This window comes from Anabrus simplex, chromosome 14 (genome assembly GCF_040414725.1).
Source record: "Anabrus simplex isolate iqAnaSimp1 chromosome 14, ASM4041472v1, whole genome shotgun sequence".
NCBI lineage: Eukaryota > Metazoa > Arthropoda > Insecta > Orthoptera > Tettigoniidae > Anabrus > Anabrus simplex.
The window spans coordinates 49,189,931-49,215,946 of NC_090278.1; the positions used below are offsets into that span (position 1 = coordinate 49,189,931).

Genomic DNA, 26,016 nt, shown 5'->3' on the forward strand with positions numbered 1-26,016 from the left:
CAGGTTGCCTATAATCCCCTTGCAGAAATATTCTCCCCCATAGACATAGGCCACCTGAATTCAGGTTGCCTATGTTCCCCCTGCACAAATATTCGCCCCCTTAGACATAGGCTATCTGTATTCAGGTTGCCTATATTCCCCCTGCAGAATTATTATTATAGCGTAGGCAACGGTCCAGACGCACATTTCCTTACTGGCGGATGACTTTTTGCAGAGGGCATCGGAAATGTGGTGTCACGATACGACAAATGCATGAAACATTTTGACGATCATGTGGAAAAATAAGCATGAAACAACCAAACGTTTAGTGATAAAATCATTTTGTTATGTCAATGTGTCTTTTTTTAATAGCCCATCGGAGGTTGAAAAAAACCTTCGTACCTTCATGGGTCCTCTCATCACCATCGTTGCCAAAAGCGTGCTGTGCTTAACACCCTTATCAGCCGAGCAAGGGAGGTTCGTGGGGAGGATAATTTAAGGATGAACTTGAGTTCCTAACTAGAACATTCCTGAGCAATGGCTATACAAGGAAACAGATTGACGAAGTGCTACATCCTAAGCCAAAAGACAGACTATCACGTGACTGTCGTCCTTTGAGTCTGGCCTCCTTGCCATACGTAAATCTGTCGGGATAGGATTGGCAATATTCTCAGAAGTCATAATATCAAAACCATTTTTAAGCCTAATATCATCATAGCCAATTGTTTCGCCCGGTGGCCATGATCGTTAAGGCGTTGAAGGCTAAACGGTCTGACATCGAGGTTAGCCGGTTCGAGTCCCGTTGGTTGAAAAAAATTTCACCATCAGAATTTTGGCTGGCAGGGTAGAGGATGTGGTGGTATTCAATTTCTAATCACTAGATTGCGTGCCAAAAGCCTGGATAAATTCGAAACTTCTCCGCAGTGCTCATATGGAGTGAGGGCATATGACGCTGTTGAAGATGATTCGTCCGTCGGATGGGGACGTTAAGCCTTGAGCAGACCCCTTGGTGCTATTCAACAGGAGTAGGCTATGTGCCGGCACCGAGTTTCACCTTCTCCCTTCCTACTATCATATATCGCGTCATTCATTTCATCTCATTAACTCCTCTGATGAGGTTGACGTCAGGAAGGGCATCCGGTCATAGAAACCCGGCACGAGAGATTCATCTCACCCCATGCCCGACCACGTGGAGAAACGGGACAAGGGTTGGACAAACAAACAAACAAACAAACAAACAAACAAACAAACAAACAAACATCATCACAGGCAATTGCTTGCGATCTGTCAAAGATTCTATTGGTTTAGACTGTGCTGGAATATATATGATTCCTTGCTCCTGTGGAGCGGTTTATATTGGTCAAACATCGCAGGTATCTACTGTACGTCTTTGCCAGCCAGAGAACTTTTTAAGATACATGGCCTTCACTCTTTCTAATGCAGCTAGGTTATCCTTCAATAGGTGTTCCCAGATAATATCTAAGGGGTATGTCATGATGGGGTCTGCTTTGTTTGTACGTAGACTGTTATGTCTTAGCAGTATGTCAGTACGCTCTGCCATCTGTTGAATTTATTTAGAAGCTGGGAAAAGTAAGGGAATCAAAGAGTATACAACAGGGAATAGTATGCTTCCGTGATCAGAGGAAGTGTATACTCTCTGCCTGACAGGTGGTAATCAAACATGGCTGCATGCAATGTTACTAAGGATTAAAATCACATATATGAGAATATTAATGACAGTGTTAGTCGCTTAACAACCCGCTAACTGCAGAATCTATTGCGGGCTAGGTTAAGCCTTCGCCTCTAATTATTGCAGCGATCATTTAATGATTTTATTGTATAGTTACTCGAAATTGGCTCAACTTTGAGACCTGGCAATGTCTCATGATTCACCGGCAGGTAATTTCGGAGAGAATAAAACAAAGTGAAGCAAATCGGTCCGGTAGAACTCTTGTTATTGTAGATGAAAATAATAATAATAATAATCTACACCGTAACAAATTACTGTTTTATTTTCGTCTTCACTGTTTAATAGTTGTCCTAAAGACGAAGGCAATGAAACCAAGTTAGGAATTAGGTTATGGGAAACGAAAGAAGAAAAAAACAGAAAGACGAACGTCTTCGAAAGCAGAATTATACTTCTACAGAAACATAAACAGTCATTTCAAAGTTATAGCAAATGTATGAAAGAATTTAGGTCAAAGGGCTCTCAAAAAATTCAGGGAGAAAAGCCCCTACGGCTTGAATCCTCGCTTAACGTAGCCAAGTTTCCGGAAGATCTAATAGTAATTATACTCTTTGTAAGCTTTTTACTAAGTTAATAAATAAAACGCCCCCTGATATATCCCGGGAGTATTTAAAGCACTTATGGTTCTAACTGAAATGTTGCCTCACGAACGCAATTACTTAAATGACTAGGCTAGACGCAGCAACAGCTTTTTCGCCACGAAATAGAGTTTGATGAAGTGATAGCGGATAATACACCAGGGACTGAATGCATGCATAGCATGCGACACGTGAAGAAGAGTTGGTTTTACTGCAGTAAATGGTAATATTTTATCAGTTGTGTCAGAGACTCTGTAGATTAATGTCTAGTGCTCCTGAAGTACACTGAATTAATTTCAAAGTGAAGTTTTTCAAATCCCTACCAATGTCACTGCAGAATTGTTCTGACTAAAATGTGGATTTATGTCGATGCCGGTGTATTATTCCTGTTCTATCTAATCACGCATCTGATCATTCCTTACTGTGTGTATTCTACAAGTCCAAGTACGTGACCGTAAGACGATTCAGATAGGACAACATCAGAATCCAAAGGTTAAAAATTATATGAATAAATTTCTTTCAACTTGAAATTGCAGTTTTAAGGCTTCGATTAACGGTATTCTTCGTTGGACTATTGTATTTCGAGTGTGGTGTAAATTGATCTTCAAGCTACATTAGATCTGAGATATTCTTCGTTGAGTTTAAAAATCGTACACGATTGTCTACGCCGCACCATCTTTGTTAAATGGGCGGACACATAAGTGGACAGAGAGAGTATATAGTTCCGATTTCTTGAATCCCACACAATTTCTAGAAATAAACTTCGTAGCTAGGATACATAATCCTGTTATTCATCAAGTGGGAACAAATGATTGGAACTGAAATAGTGGCCTCCAATGGAGACTAATCTCCTTTTCGAAATATTTTATGTACATAATTGATAGTCCAGATATTCGGTTGTGAGATTTGTCTATGCGCTGGTAAAAAAAAGTGGGGAAATGAATTAACTTATTTATAAACTTTTAGCACACATTTAACTAGAAATAAGTTGCTGTGTTGATGATGCAGGAAATGTCAGGTTATTATGAGTGGATCCGCGATGCGCATTTTCAATTAGAAAAAAAAATTTAAGCAAACTAAAGTACAAAATTTTAAGCGCACGTACAGACCCTAAAGCGCAAGCAATATACATGTTAGCGTCCCTCCATCCTGCAACTTGAAAGTACCGTCTCCAAACATAAACACTGTTAGTTAAGTTCAACTGAAGCAGCACCATATGCGTGTATGTGTTTAACATAATTCTTGCAGTCTCTATACAGAACACTTAAGAATTTATGTCAGGTCTTACATGTGCAAGGTACTGAAGTCTATTGTACCCATCATATATTGCAGCCATGAGCCATGTCTAACAAAAGCAGCATTATTGTAACCATACTATCATACACCTGACTATCGTCAGCGCCTTCAAGGTTTATATTATTTGGTCGTGAGACACCTCAAATTCCTTTACGTCAGGCAAACAATTTTTGTAGAGAGCGCTTCACGGATTCCTCGGGTATTTACTAACAAATAAATTGCAATTGGTAGATAGTGCTTTAGCAGTGTTTGCTTGCATTGACCGGGAGAGAATTTAATTACATAACAACTAAACATACGGCAAGTATTTATATGAAACTATTAAAAAGAATTCTATCAAAATCAAGAATACTCGTAAAAATGAAGGAAGACGAATAACAACGAAAATACATTAAAACTAAAAGCAAATACAAATGATAATTAAAAGGTTATTACAATTAATGTAACTTTATAAATAGAAGTGTCCCCATAGAAATTGATACGAAATTTAAAGATATTCCCTTACGTAAGATGGTTACAATGCATTCATTCGCAAATACAATATACTAGTAGTGTAGTACAAGAAATACAATAAGTAATTAACAAATATGTTGAATGTTCCGAATGAAGTGCGGAACATGGATACACATACCAAGAAACATCCTTCTATAAGTTATGAACTATTTTCAGTAATTTCACCCTTATGGAAACTATCGCAATTAATTGGTTTAGCGCCATATGCTATCCCTACGGATGCTGCGTACGGATCTGTGAAACTCGAATACTCTACAGTAGGAGTGATTTGTTCTGTCATGATGGCAATATTTTTGTTTTGCGGTGGTTGTTTCAGTGTCTTTTATGTAGGAAGTAGCGAGGAAATGGAACAGCAAAGCCAATTTTATCTTTGCGCATTGGAAATCGTACAACTTGTTCAGACGTTTTCCTTGCCGCTCATTTTAATCCTGTCACATGCTACACTTAACAGAAAGAAGTATGAAAAGTTTTTCAGTGCAATCACCGAAATAGATCGCGTATTTTTCATGGAAAATATTGGTAACGTTAATGAAAAAAGTAATATGAGTACCTCTAATATTCATCTGCACAAAAGAAATCTCATTTTGCAATTAATACTTGTATGTTCTATATATATGACAGCAAACGTAGCCGAATGGTTTATGATCGTCATAAAAAATGAGTATTATTATTTTATATTACTCGAAGTAGCTTGTTTTGTGTCCTATATTTCCCACATTCAATTCATTAATACTGTGCTTTTACTGAAGCACAGATTTTCAATGCTGAACAAGCATCTTTCACTGTGGAATTTCTCGAGCAAGTGCAACTATAATAACTTATTCATATCTTCACACACATCTTCTGTACCAAGTTTGAGTAGAATTTCTCCTGTTGTAAAACGTGAGGAAGACAGGATGCTTGCGAGTTTGAATAACTACAGGTACGTGCACCACACTTTGTGTGCTGCAGTAGAAGAAGTTAATTCTATATTTGGTTTAGAATTATTACTTAGGTTTTCGAATAGTTTTATCAATATTCTGTTTGACACGTGCCAGACTGCGGAGAGCAATGATGGGTCAGAATTATATATATTTTGGGACTTAATCGCCCTAGCTCAGATATTGTGCATCACAGCTTCTTGTCACACAACAACTCGCGAGGCAGGTAACACATCATCTATCGTGACCAGCCTGATTCTTAACCACAAAAATGATAAACGCGTTCTCAATGAATTGTCGTCATTTTCTCTGCAACTCATTCATGCCAAAGTCACTTTCACGGCCGGGTTTGGTTTGTTTGACCTTGATAACAGTTTCTTTTGTGCTTTTCTTGCCACTACACTCACATACCTCATCATCGTGCTTAACTGACGTGCTTTTGGAGGAATCCGGAGTTCGCTTAAATGCGGCAGGGTATTTCACACTCTGGAGACGATTAGGGCACACACTAGATGTAATAAAGTTTCTTGTGTATTTGTGTTTTAAATAGATTATTTTTTATCTCCTGATTGTGCATTTTGTCTATGTTGAGAGTTATTGAGCATCCTGGTGTGACAGACCGAGGTCACTAAACTGTATTCTAGTGTTCGCACTTGTGGTAGTGTTATAATTTAGCAATAAAGTAAAATTAGTATTTTTCATGATAAGTTATATTATAATGTGACTTTAAACCAAATATAACACCTATAACACTATAATAATCTGCAAACAAAAGCTGTATTAAGGAAATGAATGGCATATTTCGTTCATGTAAGAATATCATCAGATTCTATCAAATGACTCCTTTATTTAATTGACGAAAATATTTGGAAATATAGCAACAATTTCGTTTAAATTTTGTTTATACCTTTTAATACTTCAAAGAAGTTAGAACCTATCTTAATGAAATGCTTCAGTATTACGACCTCTCTCCTTGCTAGTCTCTGTCATTGGCGTGAGTACAACTGGCTTCCCGTTACGTCACTTTTCTGGTGCAATTTCCTGTGCCGTCATCGCCATTCGTAGAAATGCATTTGGTGTTTTATTATAAGTATCCTTATTATAATAACATTATTAAGTAATAAATGTAAGTTAATGAGTGCTGAAATAAAAGTATGAAACTGAGTTAAAGAGAATCTTGTTCGACATTATTTTAGTGATAAATGATTACCTAATAAAACGTCTAGAGTGGCTAAGAAGCTGCGTAAATTCAGAGAAGGTATTATTATTAATTATCCAAGTACAACCTTTATTTCACTGATGGTATATTAGGGGCTATAAACAACAAAACTAGATTAACACATACAATAACAACTAAAATTTTAAACTGAGGCGACTTGTAAATAAACTACAGAAATTTAACAATTTTTTGAAATAAAGCATTAAAAGTTACCTGATACTGTATACCACACATACAACTATTTAAGCGTGTTTCTAATTCATATCTACCTCTTTCAAAAAGGGATATTCAAATAAAAGATGTTAAAAAGGTCATGGTATTTCATAGATACAAGTGTAGGGTTTCTGGATATTGATTCTAAACCTCTCAAATTGTGATCCTACCGGGCGAGTTGGCCGTGCGCGTAGAGGCGCGCGGCTGTGAGCTTGCATCCGGGAGATAGTAGGTTCGAATCCCACTATCGGCAGCCCTGAAGATGGTTTTCCGTGGTTTCCCATTTTCACACCAGGCAAATGCTGGGGCTGTACCTTAATTAAGGCCACGGCCGCTTCCTTCCAACTCCTAGGCCTTTCCTATCCCATCGTCGCCATAAGACCTATCTGTGTCGGTGCGACGTAAAGCCGCTAGCAAAAAAAAAAAAAAATTGTGATCCAAAATTTCCATATCCCGATATAAACTGTGTTAAAATATGGTCGTGTTTTAATCTAGTTTTCAGTCTATCCTGAATCTGCGGGAAGAACTAGTTCCTTGTAAGCTGACCTCTTGAGCTAGCTATCCATAGATTATTCCACATATTCTCCGTATACATTTTCAGTTTCTTGTTGACTAATGGCATATGGCACTTGTCATATCATCGCTCCTATGTCAAAACCGCGAATGTGACAATGCTCTTCCTATCCAATATTTCCATTAAGGGTGGTTACGCCTCCCAGCCACAAATAGCTATTCAGTCCATCAGAACAAATTTCATTGAGTTCAGTTTCCTATCCTAAGATGTAAAGGAAAATGAACCTTAATGTACCGTTCTGTAGGAGTGTGTGTTTGCATGACATATGTACCCGCTCCTATAGTTGGGCCACAGCCATCTTGATATCCAATAGTTGTGATGTCACACGCTAAGTCTACGCGTTGCCTACGTTATATCTCACAAGGTCGTAAAATGCAAGTCTTTTCAAGCCAAAATGCGGGCACAGCTATTACGTCTTTCTGCCGCTAGGGGGCAGTTTTTATTCCTGTCCTTGCCGAGAATTAACATTGTGGAGATAGCTCCAGGGTCCTTCCTGTCTTCTAAAATGTAAAGAAGCTAGAATTAATCCCTTCAGTTACCTCGGGATACACATGAGGGAGCATCCATCAGAGTAATATATAAAATTTAAAACCTCCATAAACTGTCTATAAGAGCAGCACTAACGCTACTTACCGCTGCAGCCAACCGTGTTGCAACCTTTGGCATTTAAATTATTTGGGAAAAGCTATCCTTAGCCGATCTCCAGAAAACAATTGCCTTTTATAAGTTATACATAGTCCGCAATTGGCATGACATACACGAAGTCTGTACCATAAAACAGTCGTTCATTTCACAAATTTCTGAAAAAGTAATATTCTTCGAAGTAGAAATTTTGTTTTCTTCTTAAGAAATGTTTTAAAATTCACTTCGTATGTCATAAAATATGTACAAAACGCAAATGTACTTTAAAAACTGAAAGTGTTTGTTGTTCCCAAATTCATACAAATATTTATATGCGAGGAATGTAATTAGCATTATTGTAAGGAAGACCCTCAAACCAATACTTTACAATCATGCAAGAAAAGTCAGAAATGACACTGATTTCGTGAATAATTTCATAACAAAGCCTATAAGTCGTAAACTTCAGCAGAGTATTTACAAGTATTTAACGCCTGTTATTAAAACAGTTATTTATTAAAAGGTGAAGTTAATGTTTTCTTATTCCCATAAATGTGTCATATGCATTAATTCAATTCAAATTTGATTCATTACGTATCCCTGCCTAATAAAACCCTACAGTTGAACAGGTCTAAACAATGCGATCTAGCGGTGCATTCTCAAACAACGCCGGGCCGCTTTTCAAAACGGTTCTTTCACGGCCTTGTGAGTGTGTAATTGCTATATTATTGATACGATACTTTATACCATACTATGACAAAAGAAATGTAATAATAAGCCTATAAAACATAACATAGAAGAAACAGTATAAGAAGAAATTACATACAAATCGACAAATATATCCCCTCAAGGTATATCACATATTGTAATATGCTCGACCGAAGGCTACTCACCTGGATTGTGCGCTGATGGTCACTAGGCGAATTGTAGTTTATAGGAAATAATGCCATTCTTGTATGTTAGCTTCAGCATATGTTGTTGTTGCTGTTGATGATTATTTATGAATAACTGTTAAATAATGCATTTTCCGAAATATGACAGATCTTGAGAACAACCCTCATTAACTGTATACCACACATTCACGCTTGTCACAGAAATTACGAATTCTTGAACTTTCATTTTCATTACATTAAAAGAATGCATTAATTATTAATTAATTATTTATGAATAACTGATCAAAAAAGCATTTCCCAAAAATATCTCGCTGCTCCTTATCTCTAGAAAAGGCAAATGTTGAGATAGCCTCTTCCTTATTTGAACGGTAATTAGACGCACAACCAGGTACACTACACGTTCGTCCCATGTTGCAAAGAGGAGTCTACACTACAAAAAACAAACAAACCACATGGCACTACAGCCCTTGAAGGGCCTTGGCCTACCAAGCGACCGCTGCTCAGCCCGAAGACCTGCAGATTACGAGGTGTCGTGTGGTCAGCACGACGAATCCTCTCGGCCGTTATTCTTGGCTTTCTAGACCGGGGCCGCCATCTCACCGTCAGATAGCTCCTCAATTATAATCACGTAGGCTGAGTGGACCTCGAACCAGCCCTCAGGTCCAGGTAAAAATCCCTGACCTGGCCGGGAATCGAACCCGGGGCCTCCGGGTAAGAGGCAGGCACGCTACCCCTACACCACGGGGCCGGCACAGTCTACATTACAGTAACCAATAATAATAATAATAATAATAATAATAATAATAATAATAATAATAATAATAATAATAATAATTGAATAATACACTTTAAAGTACACTAGACAGTTCATAATTGTTCAATGGGTTCATGTAATCTAATTACATGACCTAACAATATATCCTAACATCAGGCTGCTCAAATTACAATGCTATAATACCGGTGGTCAACTCGTAGGTCTACTATTGCTGAAAGTACATCTTTTACTGATCATTTTTCGTACACTTATCACTTGCATACACGCAATAACAATGACGTGCTACTAAACCACCATGTAAACAACTCATACCTACATATATCCAAGCACTAAAGTGTGACGTCATTCCTTGGAACTGTCAAGTATAGCAGGTCGGAACTACCTCGAGTTGGCCGTGGTTGGGCCCACGTCAGTTGGAGTCTGACATTCAAACGGCGAAGTACGCTGCGTTGTCATAGCTACCTCCATCTGCGGCATAGCACCACTTCATGCGGGCTGAATATTCAATCAAATATGTTAGCCTAATGCAACTCAATATACATTGACCCGTTCCTAAGCTCGTGCTAATAATTCCAGCATTTAACTCATTCCATTCTGGGCCGTAATATCCCTAACAAACGTACTGGACTGGGCATTTTTAAGGATATTTAAAACATTATATCTCTGTACCTGTAGGAGATATTTGCATGATTCTTTTTTCTTTGTGCTTGTTTGAGCATCTAGTTTCAAAAAACGCTGTTCGTATTATGTCAACTACCACTTGAGATTTTAAAATTGTTTATATATTATACCGTTGTTTGCGAATGGAAAAATATCTGACGGATAACTAAGCAAATACAGTTTTCTGAAATACTGTTATATTTACCCCATTTTGCTAATATAAAATGTGCATTGCAATAACAAAACAACAACAATAATGAGTACGGTATAAAAATAATAATTTTTCAATAATAGTAATAATTACACTAATGAAAATGGGAATTGTTATGAAATTTTATTTTAATTGATAAATTTTGTCAAAAGTTACTCAAGTGTAAAAATATTGTTCCATTTACCACAAAAGACTTCTGAGAAGAAGAAAATACAGTCTTCTAAACCGACAACTTTACTAATATGTAGACAATCTTACGTGAAAACTTACTATTTGTTGGCCAGTCAATGAACGGGTCAGGGATGGAATTGAGCCGGCTGCCGGAGCCTGTCTCACTCCTCTGAGGCAATGATTAATGACTGGCAGATGAGATTAAATGATACTGGAGAGTGATGCTGGAATGAAAGATGACAGGGAAAACCGGAGTACCCGAAGGAAACCCTGTCCCGCCTCCGCTTTGTCCAACACAAATCTCAAATGGAGTGACCGGGATTTGAACCACGGAACCCAGCGTTGAGAGGCCGACGCGCTGCCACCTGAGCCATGGAGGCTTTCACAATTTTAATGTACTAACTACAATTTCACGCTTAAAGCATGTTGAACGAATTATTTTGACATAAACAGTAAGCATTACATTATTAAATTATTACTATTATTATTATTTGTGAGTATATATATATATATATATATTATATTTTATTAATTATTATTCACTATTATTATCTAAATATATGGCCTGATTCCTGATTGAAATGAGCTGCTACTCACGGGCGATTTATGAATAAGCGAGAGAAGTGAGAGTTATTATTATTATTATTATTATTATTATTATTATTATTATTATTATTATTATTATTATTATTATTATTATCATAATCGTCATGCAGGACGTTTCAGCGTCAGCTTACCTTGTGCGGTAGTAATTAATCTGTGTCACTATCGAGTGGCTACACACCCAAGTCGGAATCAGAGCCGGGGTCAGCGCACGAGGTAAACTAATCCCGCCGTCAATACTATTCGCTCGGAAATGGTTATAAACAGAGAGAATTATATTTCTCTCGCCGCACGTAAAAATCTTGCGTTTCTTCTTCAACTGATAACAGTCTGGTGAATATTTGTTCGGATCCATTACACAATAATATCCAATAACGAGTAAGAAGAAACCTACAAACGTACAAGAGACTACAAGAATTATGAATTAGCGCACAATACGCACATACACTGTTTTTGTGAAAGCGAAGCACATTGATAAAATTCTCTCACTGCTGTTTTAAACAGACTATGTTAGGAACTGCACCCACGTGTTCAGGACATCCACTGAGTGAGTAAGTATGGCAGCTCCGCATTGACTGCACCATTGCCAAAACTCGCTCTGAGTAGCGCACCCCCCTTGCCCCCTCACCAACCGTGTGACAACACCATAGGCGCTGCCCCTGTCGCCCGCGCCATCCCCTGGTCTATACACTCACTTCCGCTTTAGTCTGCTCAAAAGGTGGTCCGGAGAATAGAAAGCATCGTTAATTACAAAAGTCACATTAAACTGACAAATTCCGATTGATAATTTGTCCCAAATATATCAATACTTACTAAACATCTATTCATTTGCCTTCTTTGGCGTAATTACTTTTTGGAGAGAAACTTAACTTAAAAATCATTGAGGCAAAGAATGCGGGAAGGTAATACCAACGAAAATGCTAATTGCCTAGCCAACACGAGTTCTCAAAATAAGTTTTTTTTTTTTGCTAGGGGCTTTACGTCGCACCGACACAGACAGGTCTTATGGCGACGATGGGATAGGAAAGGCCTAGGAGTTGGAAGGAAGCGGCCGTGGCCTTAATTAAGGTACAGCCCCAGCATTTGCCTGGTGTGAAAATGGGAAACCACGGAAAACCATCTTCAGGGCTGCCGATAGTGGGATTCGAACCTACTATCTCCCGGATGCAAGCTCACAGCCGCGCGCCTCTACGCGCACGGCCAACTCGCCCGGTCAAAAAAAAAAAAAAGTTACCAACGTTGTCAACAATGCGAACACACATCAAAGTTTCCTCGCGTTTTTCAAATGTGATATTAGTGTTTACAAATGTTTGCACTACTCATAAAAATTCGTTATATTATTGTACGCTATGCAAGCGTGTCAGTATTTTCCTGCACTGTTGTGCCATACAGGAACTTAATTTTTAGAACATAAAGAAGTTACAATATTTTGCCCGTATGTCTTTTTTTTTTGCATTGTAGCTGTGTCCACAATCTTCGTGCCCGGGATAGCTAAGGAGCTACAAAGTGAGTTTGAACAGTGTCCAGATACTTAAGAAGACAAACTTTTCTTCTCTCTCTCTCTCTCTCTCTCTCTCTCTCTCTCAAGCGCAAACTTAGATTAAGAATGCCGGGCGCCCAATGTCTGATCTTGATATAACGAAGCAGACTAAAAGTAAAGAAATGGTGTGTAAATTCAGAATGGATATATACAAAAGAACCGAGTGGATCTGTGGGTGCGAAATTACTAACAGGTTGTTTTGTTTTTCTTGTTTATGTTTCGTGAGTGATGAAAGCGAACGGACTTGGACCAAAGTCGGAGGGTAGTGGGGGATGGTGCTCTGTGCGGGAGTGGGGGGAACCCCCGCTGAAAGTCACACGCCGCCACTGACTCTAATATATATTGATCTTTTAGTAACAGCTATCGCAGGTAAATTACATTTGTCTTGAATTGCATTCAAAAACCGGCCAATATGTGCATTACAAATGTGACAATCTATTCAACTGCCCGTTATTTAACACAGAGTTCTTCTTGAAATATTGAACATTCTAAAGACAAACTGAATTTTTCAGCATCAATCTCGATGCTATACTTTATACATCATCACCATAATGCTATACGGGAGATAAAATTATAGATTGCGCGGCTGTCACTCTTATAATAATTTGTTACATTTTACGGATGAAATAATAATCATATGAATTATCATACATTCACAAATAAAGTGTTGTTTTCTTAAATAATTAAAAAACTGAACGCTGCAAAGCACAGATTGCGCTGCTGGAATTTTTAAATTGTCCAGGGCTAGCCATAATTTTTAATTAGCAGCAGGCTTTAGTTTTTCACGGGAGAAATAATTAACTAGAAATTTCACCAGTGTGTAACATAGATTGCGCTATTGCCACTTTAAAAACGTTGAAAATATTTTCATACAGACACGTAAACAAAGTCTTAACGTATGCAGAAAAAAAACATTGTAGCAAAATTGTACATTTCTTAATGGCTTAAAGGTGAGGTGTTTCGTCGTCTAATACTCAATTTTATAATATGCTCGCATTTTTTGCGTTTATTTTTGCCTGGTTATTAGGCCATGATTAACGTAACACGTCAATAAACTTTCTTAATCCGTTTACCCACCACGGTTGGTTTTTCCTCGGACTCACCTCTACCACCTCAAGAGCAGTGTCCTGGAGCGTGAGACTTTGGGTCGGGGGATACAACTGAGAAGGTGGCTAGGCTGCCTCAACTGCTATGCTCAACAGTGGCCTTTTTTTGGTGGGGGGGGGGGATGAGAAGATCGGAAGAGATGTACAAGGAAGAGGGAAGAAAGCAGACGTGGCCTTAAGTTAGGTACCATCCCGGCATTTGCTTGGAGGAGAAGTGGGAAACCATGGAAAACCACTGTGAGGATGGCTGAATTAGGAATCGAACCACCCCCTCTACTCAGTTGACCTGCCGAGGCAGAGGGGACCCCGTTCCAACCCTCGTACCACTTTTTAAAATTCGTGACAGAGCCGGGAATCGAACTCGGACCTCCGAGGAAGGCAGCTAATCACACAAACCACTACACCACAGAGGCATACTACATTCACATTTAACAACTAAATTATTGCTTACCATGTCCTGCTCTATGGCTAAATGGTTAGCGTGCTAACTTTTGGTCACAGAGGTCCCGGGTTCGATTTTAACCATAATTAGTTAATTCAGCTCCATCCTCTTCATCATCACGGCGCGCAGGTCGCCTGCAGGAGTCAATTCAAAAGACCTGCACCTGGCGAGCCGAATTTGTCCTCGGACACTCCCGGCACTAAAAGCCTACGTCTGAGTACGTCCCTAGCGACAAATGAACATCAAGCAGCGGTACCTGTGCTGGAGAGAGTTTGGTAAGTATTGATCTAAGCCTTCGAGTTAAATATGACAAATAATGAACACAAGCAAGTCTCTGGAAATCTTAGTGGTATAATGTACGGAACATTTCAACTTACTTTAATTTCGCTGGCGAATACAATCAAGGAGAATGTATCTTCAAAAGCAAGATCATCTATAATACTCATCATGGCCGCCTTGAGCTGCTTCAGTTTACGCCCCTCCATGGAGTTACTCCGATCGAGAACGAAGACAACATGTTTTTTCAAGGGTGCCAGGTTCTGTGGGGCGAAGAAGTGGACAAAGTAGCCGTTGTTCATCTGAAAGAAGGCGAGGATGTATTAATAACAGACGAAATCTGAGGAGAAAATACAAAGAAAGGACACAGGCGACAAGTAAAAGAAGCGGCTTCTGCCAAAAAACAAACAGTTTCAAACGAATGAACAAACAAATTAGAAATACCCCTTACACTTTCCTAAATTCAGTGAATTAGATCTTTTCATCACCGAGAAACAAATATATCTATGCCATAATATTTCAATAAAATTTCTCGTGCTTAATTTATTATTATGACTGAATATCCAGTACAGCATGGAGCCCTATTTCACAAGAGTACATTAGGTTTTTTTTGCTAGGGGCTTTACGTCGCACCGACACAGATAGATCTTATGGCGACGATGGGATAGGAAAGGCCTAGGAGTTGGGAGGAAACGGCCGTGGCCTTAATTAAGGTACAGCCCCAGCATTTGCCTGGTGTGAAAATGGGAAAGCACGGAAAACCATCTTCAGGGCTGCCGATAGTGGGTTTCGAACCTACTATCTCCCGGATGCAAGCTCACAGCCGCGCGCCTCTACGCGCACGGCCAACTCGCCCGGTGAGTACATTACGGATGTAGTTTATAATCTTTAAAAAAAAATCAAATCGGAAGATCAAGAGTTCAATTTGTTAAAGATGTGCTGAATGAATGTTAAGAATTGCTTATAACAATAAGGCATCTTGAAAATATCAGGCAATAGTTTAGAAAATACAAGATCACAGCGTTAAGGTGGTACTCAAATATAAGTCTTTTCATTCCAAACACGGGCCAGGAAAAAAAGTAGACGATCCACTCTCTGAGGAGAACTACACACGCATAAATATCCATCTGTAATTTGGGTTTTAAATCGTTCAAGGTAAGATTTTAATCTTCCATGTCCCGATAGAAATTGCGTTGGGGTTTTACTCTGAAGTCGATATTTAACTTCGGGGAAGAATAGTTCTCTTGTAACAGATCCTTTCAAGCTAGAAGTCCAGCTATTGCTCCGTTGATGTATAATATATTTCTTGATTTGTCGCTTAACATAGAACACTGGAGGTTCATCATATGTAATTCCGATGTTTGATATCGCGACTAATTTTGCTAAAGTATCTGCTCTTTCATTTACATCAAATCCTGTATGACCACGAATCCAAGACATACAGATGTGAGGACATTCTTCAGCTTCTGATCTTGTACTAGCGGCTATCGGATTAATGTTGTACTTGTTAATGGAGCTGAACGCTGCTTGCGAATCACTGAGTGCCTTCACATTCTTTTTTTTTTTTTTTTTTTTTTTTTTTGCTAGGGGTTTACGTCGCACCGACACAGATAGGTCTTATGGCGACGATGGGATAGGAAAGGCCTAGGAGTTGGAAGAAAGCGGCCGTGGCCTTAATTAAGGTACAGCCCCAGCATTTGCCTGGTGTGAAAATGGGAAACCACGGAAAGCCATCTTCAGGGCTGCCGATAGTGGGATTCGAACCTACTATCTCCCGGATGCAAGCTCACAGCCGCGCGCCTCTACGCGCACGGCCAACTCGCCCGGTCTTCACATTCTTGCTGTTAGTTTTACACCACAGCACTGCAATCTGTATGACCCAGAGTTCAGCCAGAAAAATTGAGCTGCTATTTGAAAGCCTATACTGGGATGAAAAAATTTCAACACCATCCTGATAGTCTAAATAGGCACATACAATTTATGAATTTCATCCGTATGAAGTATGCGTGAGCCGTCTGTATAGATTACAGTCATAAAAATGTGAGCAATTGTTGCAAAGAAGTTTCTTGAAATAGCTAGGATGGCCAGACTGCAGAAAATGACACTTTCTCTCAACAAGAGTGTTTAAAACTGGTAGAAGTGATAATTTGTTTTTCTTGCACAGAGTCAATTCAGCTATACCTATTCCAGTTAGAAATAATGGCTCAATTCCCGCAATTACCAGAGCAGCTTCGGTAGATGTTGTACGGTAGGCCCGTGATTCCAAGAGCAAAGCCCCTTTGAATCTGTAGCAGTTTAACCTGACCCCATTTCATTTCGAAAATACTTAGAAAACCGGAAACACAGTAGAAAATTAGTGGAACGTACGCTGTGTAATAAATTACTCGTAGAAACTCCCAGTTAAGACCCCAAGATGGTCTGCAAACCATCGATAGACATTGTAATAATTTACTGCATTTCAGTTGCAGTTTGTTCAAGTGTGCTCTAAAGGTTAAGTGTTTGTCTAGTATGACAAGCAAGTATGTTGGCTGATCATCCAAACGTATATTATGACCATTCAACATAATGTTTGGTTTTTCTAGTTTTCTTATTCTCGTGGTGAGCATAGTTTTGGTTTTTAACCCTCTACTGCATACTGTTGCCATTAGGCAACAAATAACTTTTCACCTGTGAAAATGGATAAATATTATAGACAGAGGTAGTTTTACGGCACACCTTCAACTGTACAGTCAATTAAACACACATCCCAGTGATGCCTTTTTTCTTTTACATAACATAAGACAAAACAGCCCTACAGCCAAAGGTACTCTTTCCACCCCGTCAACATCCACGCGAACCAACCACCGTTTATTTTACGTGGGCCCTCCCCATCACATTACCACAGGCTTCAGGAGTACCTCTCGCTCAACCTGCCAGTAGGCAGTAATGTTCAGTCTTTGAATGTTAAAAGCTTAGCGTAAAATCGTGGAAAATCGTATATATATATATATTCCAATGTGGCAATCCACATCACATACGAGTGTTAAGCTACTAGGCCCAGTTAAGAATTGCTGGTATATCTAAACCAATGAGCGTATGTTGAACATTAAAGCTTGAAATTTTCTTCACCAAACGGAAACGAAAAATAATTCATGCAGTAGAGGGTTAAAGGATTAACTGCAGTTTATTTTCAGTGCCCCCACTGAAATAGAATATCTGAGGCTGAGCTAGCTCGGTTGCCCAAATCCTGTGCGCTATCAGCTTCAGTTAAAAGAAGAGCATCATCAGCATAAGCTACGACTTTGCAGCCAGTCGGAAGGGGCAACTGTAGAAGCTCATTCCAAAGACCAGGACTGCAGGCATCCTCTATTGATACTTTTCGAAGTGACTGCAGTTCCAATCTGAAGTTTTACTTTCCGATTGCTGAAATAAGCTTGTATTAGCTGAAATAAGTTCTTAGGGCATTGTTTTTCTTCAACTTAGAAAGAAGTTTTGGCCACCAGGAGTTATCAAAGGCGCCGGTTATATCAAGTGAAATCAGTACACCTATTTTCTTTCCAGAGAATACATCCTGAATACGTTCAACCACTGCAAGAACAGCATCCTCAGTCGATTTTTGTGGCGTGAAGCCATATTGTTTTGAGCTTAGATGATGATAGTAATACATAACATGATCAATCATCAACTTCTCCAAAATCTTCCCTAAGCACTGGAAGGAAAAAAATCGATCGAAAAGATTTAACAGTTAATTCTGTAAGGAGACTGTCTTTGGACAATAGTTAGTTTCCATAAGGTAGGAAAAAATTCAAGGTTAGACATTTGTTAAATAGAGTCACAAATAGGAGTGGCAAGCAGAAATGAACATTTTAATGATGTTAGCAGATAGTACATCCCAACGTGGAGCTTTCTTATCATCTTGTGATAGTATAATGTACTCAACCTCTTCATATGAGAAGGGCAAGTCATCAGTAGTGTCAGGAGGAAATTAAGAGAAGTTCCTAAAAGCTCTCTGTGAGACAGAATCGGCGGTGCGTTGATTAAGACTCAGCAGTATCATTGAATTATTTAGTAAATCCATTTTCAGTCTTGATTGTGCTGAGATTATTATTCAGATTTTCTGGTTTATTTGAGACTTTGTAAATCATACCCCAAGGATTACTATTTGTTGGAATAGAGCACAATTCCTTCCAGACTTCTATTTTCCTTTTTAACATTCAGTTCTTATATTCTTGTTTGGCTGCCACATAACAACGGACAACGACTTCGTCTGTATCGTCGACGATAAGCTAGTACCAGATCCAGCTTCTCATTCCACCAGACGTTGTTACTAGGTTTCGGAGAGATTTTGGGTAAATTGTCTTCAGCAAGTTTCATTATAATGCCGATTACTACTTGATCTACCTCGTATGTTGTACTGCAGGATACTATGTCTTCCATTATTTTCTGTAGACTTCTTTCAGTCTTGTTACATAATTGGTGGAAGTTACTGTTGTGAGTTATTGTTATCAATGCATGATCGGAAAGCGTAGGTACATCACTATCTCTCCATTCAAATGTACATGGAAGAAGCGATTGATTACTAACGTCTAAATAACTCTTGGAATTCCTACGTACATATGTTGGTTGTACACCATTATTGAGTATGATCAAACTGTTGGCACTGTAGAAATCGTAAAAATTCCATCCACGAACATCTTCAACAGGACTTCCCCAGGAGTTGTCTTTAGAGTTGATGTGACCAGTTATGATCACTGGTTTCGTGCTTAATATAACATGGGTAATAGGTAATAGAACTCAGAGAATTTGAGTAGGAGAAGCTTTATCTGACCATGTAATAATTAAGGGAGGAGTTCCTCAAGGTAGTATTACTGGACCATTATGTTTTCTTATATACGGTACATAAATAAAGTATAAAGTAAATAACTGGAATCAGAGATAGGGATTTTTAGAATGATATTATACTGTATAGAGTAATTAATAAGTTACAAGGTTTTGAGAAACTACAGAAAAGATGGACAGCAGGCAATGGTATGATAATAGACGGGCTAAAAGTCAGGTTCTGAGTTTCACTAATAGAAAAAGTCCTCTCAGTTTTAATTACTGCGTTGATGGGGTGAAAGTTCCTTTGGGGGATCATTGTAAATACCTAGGTGTTAATATAAGGAAATATCTTCATTGGAGTAATCACCTAAACGGGATTAAGGATTAAGGGTTTTTAGGGTTTAGGGTTTATAGTAAGGATGTAAAGGAGATGACGTAAAGTCTCTGGTAAGACCCCAACTATTGTATGGTTCGACAGTACGGGACCCTCACCAGGATTACTTGATTCGAAAACTAGAAAATATCCAAAGAAAAGCAGCTCGATTTGTTCTGGATGATTTTCGATAAAAGAGTGGCGTTATGAAAATCTTGCAAAGTTTGGGCTCGGTAACCTTGGGAGAAAGAGAACAGCTGCTTGACCAAATGGTATGTTCCGAGCTGTCAGTGGAGGGACGGCGTGGAATGACATAAGTAGACGAATAAGTTTGAGTGGTGTTTTTTAAGTAGGAAAGATGACAATATGAAGATAAAGTTGAAATTCAAGAGGACAAATTGGAGCAAATATTCGTTTACAGGAAGAGGAGTTAGGGATTGGGATAATTTACCAAAGGAAATGTTCAATAGATTTCCGAAATTATTTTCAGTTATTTAAGAAAAGGCTAGGAAAACAACAGATAGGGAATCTGCCACCTGGGCGACTGCCTTAAATGCAGATCAGTGGTGAGTGAACATTATCATTCAATAGAACAATATAATAATTCTGGTGAATAATTGATTTTTTTTTCAAATGTACAGTATATCAACGAATTCTAGCTTTCACAGAAACATTCTTAAGAAAATAAATTTGTTTACTTCGACAAATTATACGGGAATTAGAAAGATGGTTTTGACGAGTTAAATTAAGGCCAACCGAGCTCGATAGCTGCGGTCGCTTAAGTGCGGCCAGTATCCAGTAATCGGGAGATCGTGGGTTCGAGCCCCACTGTCGGCAGCCCTGAAGATGGTTTTCCGTGGTTTTCCATTTTCACACCAGGCAAATGCCGGGGCTGTACCTTAATTAAGGCCACGGCCGCTTCCTTCCACTTCCTAGGCCTTTCCCATCCCATCGTCGCCATAAGACATATCTGTGTCGGTGCGACGTAAAGCAAATAGAAAAAAAAAAATTAAGGCCAGAGTCACTTCCTTCCCATTTCGAAAGCTTCTATTCTCTTTCTGTCTGAGCTGGTTATTGTTCATGTTTCGCCTCCATGAAAAGCCATCGTCTGTGTCAGCGAGACGTAAAACAAAGCCTCTGCTACCACAGACAAGTCGCTCTGTCTTCTTGTTATTATTATTATTATTATTATTCGTTATGCCCAACTTATTTAGTTGATGACGTTGCCTTTTCCTTCCCCCCAAAATCTCTTTATATTCTCGCTGTGGCTTTTCTTGCAATCTTCCGGCCAGATTTTGTTGGTGATGGTGCTGGGATGGTCTGCAAAGCGGCGATTGTCGACTAATTTTATGATCATAAGTCTGTCTAACACAATGTCATCTGTGATGCATATTTCCCGAAGATCTTTTCCTACTTCGAGCAGACAATTGTCTTTTACTTTCATTGATAGGGAAAGGTTCAGAATTCATAGTTGTAACTATTATTATTATTATTATTATTATTATTATTATTATTATTATTATTAACATCATTACTTTCCCGTTGGGGTCTTATAGGGACCACGTGGCCATTTCGTTCCTTCTTCTTCCTCCAATACTCCTCCATTTTCTCACTATGCCTCCTTTTCTTCTCTTCGGACCATTTTAAGCCTGTTTCCTTTCCCTTACGACTTGGAATCCTTCCCCTTTATCAGTTTCTATTGAAAAGTCTCCCGCAAAAGTCTCTCTCTCTCTCTCTCTCTCTCTCTCTGTGTTGCTTCTTCTTCTCTTGCATTGTTTCTTTCCAAATCTTTCTTGACTTCAAGAATACACGTTGTTGTTGTTGTTGTTGTTGTTGACTTCTTGTTCCAAAGATATTGGAAGATCTGTTTCGTTAACCCGTTGTCATCCATTCTGTATAAATGGCCAAAAAGTATCAATCGATCCTTCCATATTGTTTCTGTTATGTTTTCTATGTTCCGTTATATTTTACACATTATTATTTTTTTTTTTTTTTAGTTCCGTTTGGGCCTGCTATGGACCACGTGGTTCTTATCTCTAGCAGCTTTCTTCTTTGACCAGTACTCCTTCATTCTTGCACTGTGAATGTCTTTTCGCTCCTGAGTCCATTTCACACCTCCTCCCGGACGTACTGTTTTTTCTGTTAGTGACTGGAGAGAGTTTGATGTTCTGATCAACGTTCTGTACCTATTCCTGTCATAAATTTCACTGGGAGCAATGTCCAATTCTTGAAGGTCTTTTCTGACGAGTCTTGCCCACTTGGCATTAGTCGCTTTCCCTCTAGAGATGGTGTGAAAGATTCTGGAGGTGAGCCTCTGATTGTCCATTCTCATGACATGACCGTAGAAGTTCAATCTCCTCTTCCTCATAGATGTTGTAATGCTCTCCAATTGTTGGTACAGTTCGTTGTTGTGCCTGATTCTGTACTTGCCTTCTTCTTTAATGGGGCCCATGATTTTTCTCAGGATCTTCCTTTCCTTCAGCTCCAGTTTTCTAAGTTGCCCTTTTCTTACCATGTTTAGGCATTCTGAGGCATATAGTACTGACGGTCTCACTACAGTAGTGTAATGCCTGATTTTGAGGTTAAGGGAGAGGGATTTGGATTTGTACATACTCTTACATAGGTGGTAGGCATTTTCCAATTTGATGCATCTGCTGTTCATGGCCTGATCTTCATTATTATTATTATTATTATTATTATTATTATTATTATTATTATTATTATTATTATTATTATTATTATTATTATTATTATTGGCTCATCTGACCACCATGATTGTCAAGGTGCCAAGTGTTGATGGTCTAACACGATGATTCACCGGTTCGAATCCTGTTGTTGGAAAAATCAGAATGTTGGCCGGCAGGGTAGGTGACGTCCTGGTATACAATTTCTTATCAGTACATTGCGGTTTTTTTTTGCTAGTTGTTTTACGTCGCACCGACACAGATAGGTCTTACGGCGACGATGGGACAGGAAAGGGTTAGGAGTGGGAAGGAAGCGGCCGTGGCCTTAATTAAGGTACAGCCCCAGCATTTGCGTGGCGTGAAAATGGGAAACCACGGAAAACCATTTTCAGGGCTGCGGACAGTGGGGTTCGAACCCACTATCTCCCGAATACTGGATACTGACCGCACATAAGCTACTGCAGTTATCGAGCTCGGTTTTTATTATTTATAAATGCACCACCCAACCTTATTCATCTACTAATGTCATTGCACGCCAAATCTCCACGGACAGCTCGGCATATACCACGTAGTCGAGCAGCTTGTCTCCTTACTCCAAAAATATTCCCAGCCGAAATTTAGCAACATTTTCGTAACTCTTACGTCGGAAATCACCCATAACTAGAGATTGGAATTCTTTGTTGAGTTGGAAGTGCCAGAAGCGCAATTGGTGTTTTCAATTTACCTTCACAGTATTTTCGAAATCTAAACTAACAGAAACTATGTTGCGTGCAATAGTGTTCCTGATGAACAGCCCTACCCCACACTCTGCCCTTCCCTTTTTAACACCCATCAAGTTCACTATATAATCTCCTATCTCTTCGTCGTTATCTCCCCTTACCCGAATATCATTAACTCCTGACACATCCAGATGCATCCTCTTTACTGAATCAGCCAGTTCTTCTGTCTATCCTTCATGTTGTTGTTTGAGTCATCAGTCCACAGACTGGTTTGACGCAGCTCTCCATGCCACCCTATCCTGTGCTAACCTTTTCATTTCTACGTAACTATTGCATCCTACATCTGCTCTGATCTGCTTGTCATATTCATACCTTGGTCTACCCCTACCGTTCTTGCCACCTACACTTCCTTCACAAACCAACTGAACAAGTCCTGGGTGTCTTAAGATGTGTCCTATCATTCTACCCCTTCTTCTCGTCAAATGTAGCCAAATCGATCTCCTCTCACCAATTCGATTCAGTATCTCTTCATTCGTGATTCGATCTATCCATCTCAACTTCAGCATTCTTCTGTAACACCACATTTCAAAAACTTCTATTCTCTTTCTTTCTGAGCTAGTTATCGTCCATGTTTCACTTCCATACAATGCCACGCTCCACACGAAAGTCTTCAAAAACATCTTTCTAATTCCGATATCAATGTTTGAAGTGAGCAAATTTCTTTTCTTAAGAAAGCTCTTCCTTGCTTGTGCTAGTCTGCATTTTATGTCCTCCTTACTTCTGCCATCGTTAGTTATTTTACTACCCAAGTAACAATATTAATCTACTTCCTTTAAGACTTCATTTCCTAATCTAATATTTCCTACATCACCTGCCTTCGTTCGACTGCACTCCATTACTTTTGTTTTGGACTTATTTATTTTCATCTTGTACTCCTTACCCAAGACTTCATCCATACCATTCAGCAACTTCTCGAGATCTTCTGCAGTCTCAGATAAAATAACAATATCATCGGAAAATCTCAAGGTTTTGATTTCCTCTCCTTGGACTGTGATTCCCTTTCCAAATTTCTCTTTGATTTCCTTTACTGCCTGTTCTATGTAAACATTGAAAAGGAGAGGTGACAAACTGTAGCTTTGCCTCACTCCTTTCTGGATTGCTGCTTCTTTTTCAAAGCCCTCGATTCTTATCACTGCAGACTGATTTTTATACAGATTGTAGATAATTCTTCGTTCTCGGTATCTGATCCCTATCATCTTCAGAATCATAAATAGCTTAGTCCAATCAACATTATCGAATGCCTTTTCTAGATCTACGAATGCCATGTACGTGGGCTTATCCTCCTTGATTCGATCCTTTAAGATCAGACGTAAAGTCAGGATTGCTTCACGTGTTCCTACATTTCGTCTGAAGCCAAATTGATCTTCTCCCAACTCAGCTTCAAACTTGTTTTTCCATTCTTCTGTAATTAATACGTGTTAAAATTTTGCAGGCATGAGATACTAAACTAATGGTGCGGTAGTTTTCACACCTGTTAGCACCGGCTTTCTTGGGAAAAGGTATAACAACATTCTGCCGAAAATCGGATGGGACTTCTCCTGTCCCATACATCTTGCACACTAAATGAAATAACCTTGCCATGCTGGTTTCTCCTAAGGCAGTCAGTAATTCAGAGGGAATGTCATCAATTCCAGGTGCCTTGTTCCTATTGAGGTCACTCACAGCTCTGTCAAACTCTGACCTCAAAATTGGGTCTCCCATTTCATCAGCATCAACAGCCTCTTCATGTTCCAGAACCAAATTATCTACATCTTTACCTTGATACAACTGTTGGATATGCTCCTGCCATCTTCTGCTTTGCCTTCTTTCCCTAGAAGTGGCTTTCCATCTGAGCTCTTAATATTCATACACCTAGATTTCCTTTCTCCAAAGGTTTCCTTGATTTTCCTGTACGCAGCATCTACCTTTCCCAGGACCATACAGCCTTCGACATCCTTGCATTTCTCCTTCAGCCATTCTTCCTTAGCTACCTTGCACTTTCTATCCACTTGATTCTTTAATCGCCTGTATTCTTTTCTGCCCTCTTCATTTCTAGCATTCTTGTATTTTCGTCGTTCATCAATCAGGTCTAGTATCTGCTGAGTTATCCACTGATTCTTAGTTGATCTTTTCTTCCTTCCTAACATTTCTTCAGCAGCCCTGCTGACTTCATTTTTCATGACTCTCCACTCTTCCTCTATAGTGTTTCCTTCAGCCTTTTCATTTAGTCCTTGTGCAACATGTTCCTTGAAACAATCCCTCACACTCTTTTTTCTCAACTTGTCTAGATCCCATCTTTTTGCATTCTTTCCTTTCTTCAATTTATTCAACTTCAGATGGCATTTCATGTCCTACAAGTTGTGGTCAGAGTCCACGTCTGCTCCTGGGAAACTTTTGCAATCCAACACCTGGTTTCTGAATCTCTGCCTAATCAAAATGAAGTCTATTTGATACCTTCCAGTGTTTCCAGGTCTCGTCCACGTATACAGCCGTCGTTTGTGGTGTTTGAACCAAGTATTGGCAAGGACTAAATTATGATCAGTGCAGAATTCAACCAGCCGACTTCCTCTTTCTTTCCTTTGTCCCAATCCAAATTCTCCTACTGTACTACCTTCTCTTCCTTGGCCTACCACTGCGTTCCAGTCTCCCATCACAATTCGATTCCCGTCACCTTTTACATATTGTATTAAATCTTCTATCTCCTCATATATTCTTTCGATTTCTTCACCATCCGCTGAACTAGTAGGCATATAGATCTGCACTATTGTGGTGGGCATTGGTTTGGTATCTATGTTGACAACAATAATTCTTTCACTATGCTAGTCGTAGTAGCTTACCCGCTGCCCTATTTTCTTATTCATTATTAAACCAACTCCTGCATTTCCCCTGTTTGATTTTGTGTTGATAATTCGGTAGTCGCCTGACCAGAAATCCTGTTCTTCCTGCCAACGTACTTCACTTATACCAACTACATCTAACTTTAGCCTATCCATCTCCCTTTTCAGATTCTCTAACCTACCACAACGATTCAAACTTCTAACACACCACGCTCCGACTCGCAGAATGT

General features: G+C 39.2%; 1 protein-coding gene across 2 annotated transcripts in view; it reads right to left on the minus strand.

Moving 5' to 3' along the window:
* The window catches only part of LOC136885288 (inter-alpha-trypsin inhibitor heavy chain H4), a 347,969-nt gene that overhangs the window by 248,595 nt on the left and 73,358 nt on the right, over positions 1–26,016 (minus strand). For both annotated transcript variants that reach the window (XM_067157795.2, XM_068230407.1), the window contains exon 7: positions 14,436–14,636. In XM_067157795.2, coding sequence (XP_067013896.2) covers positions 14,436–14,636 — 201 coding nt within the window. The remainder of the gene's footprint in view (positions 1–14,435; positions 14,637–26,016) is intronic.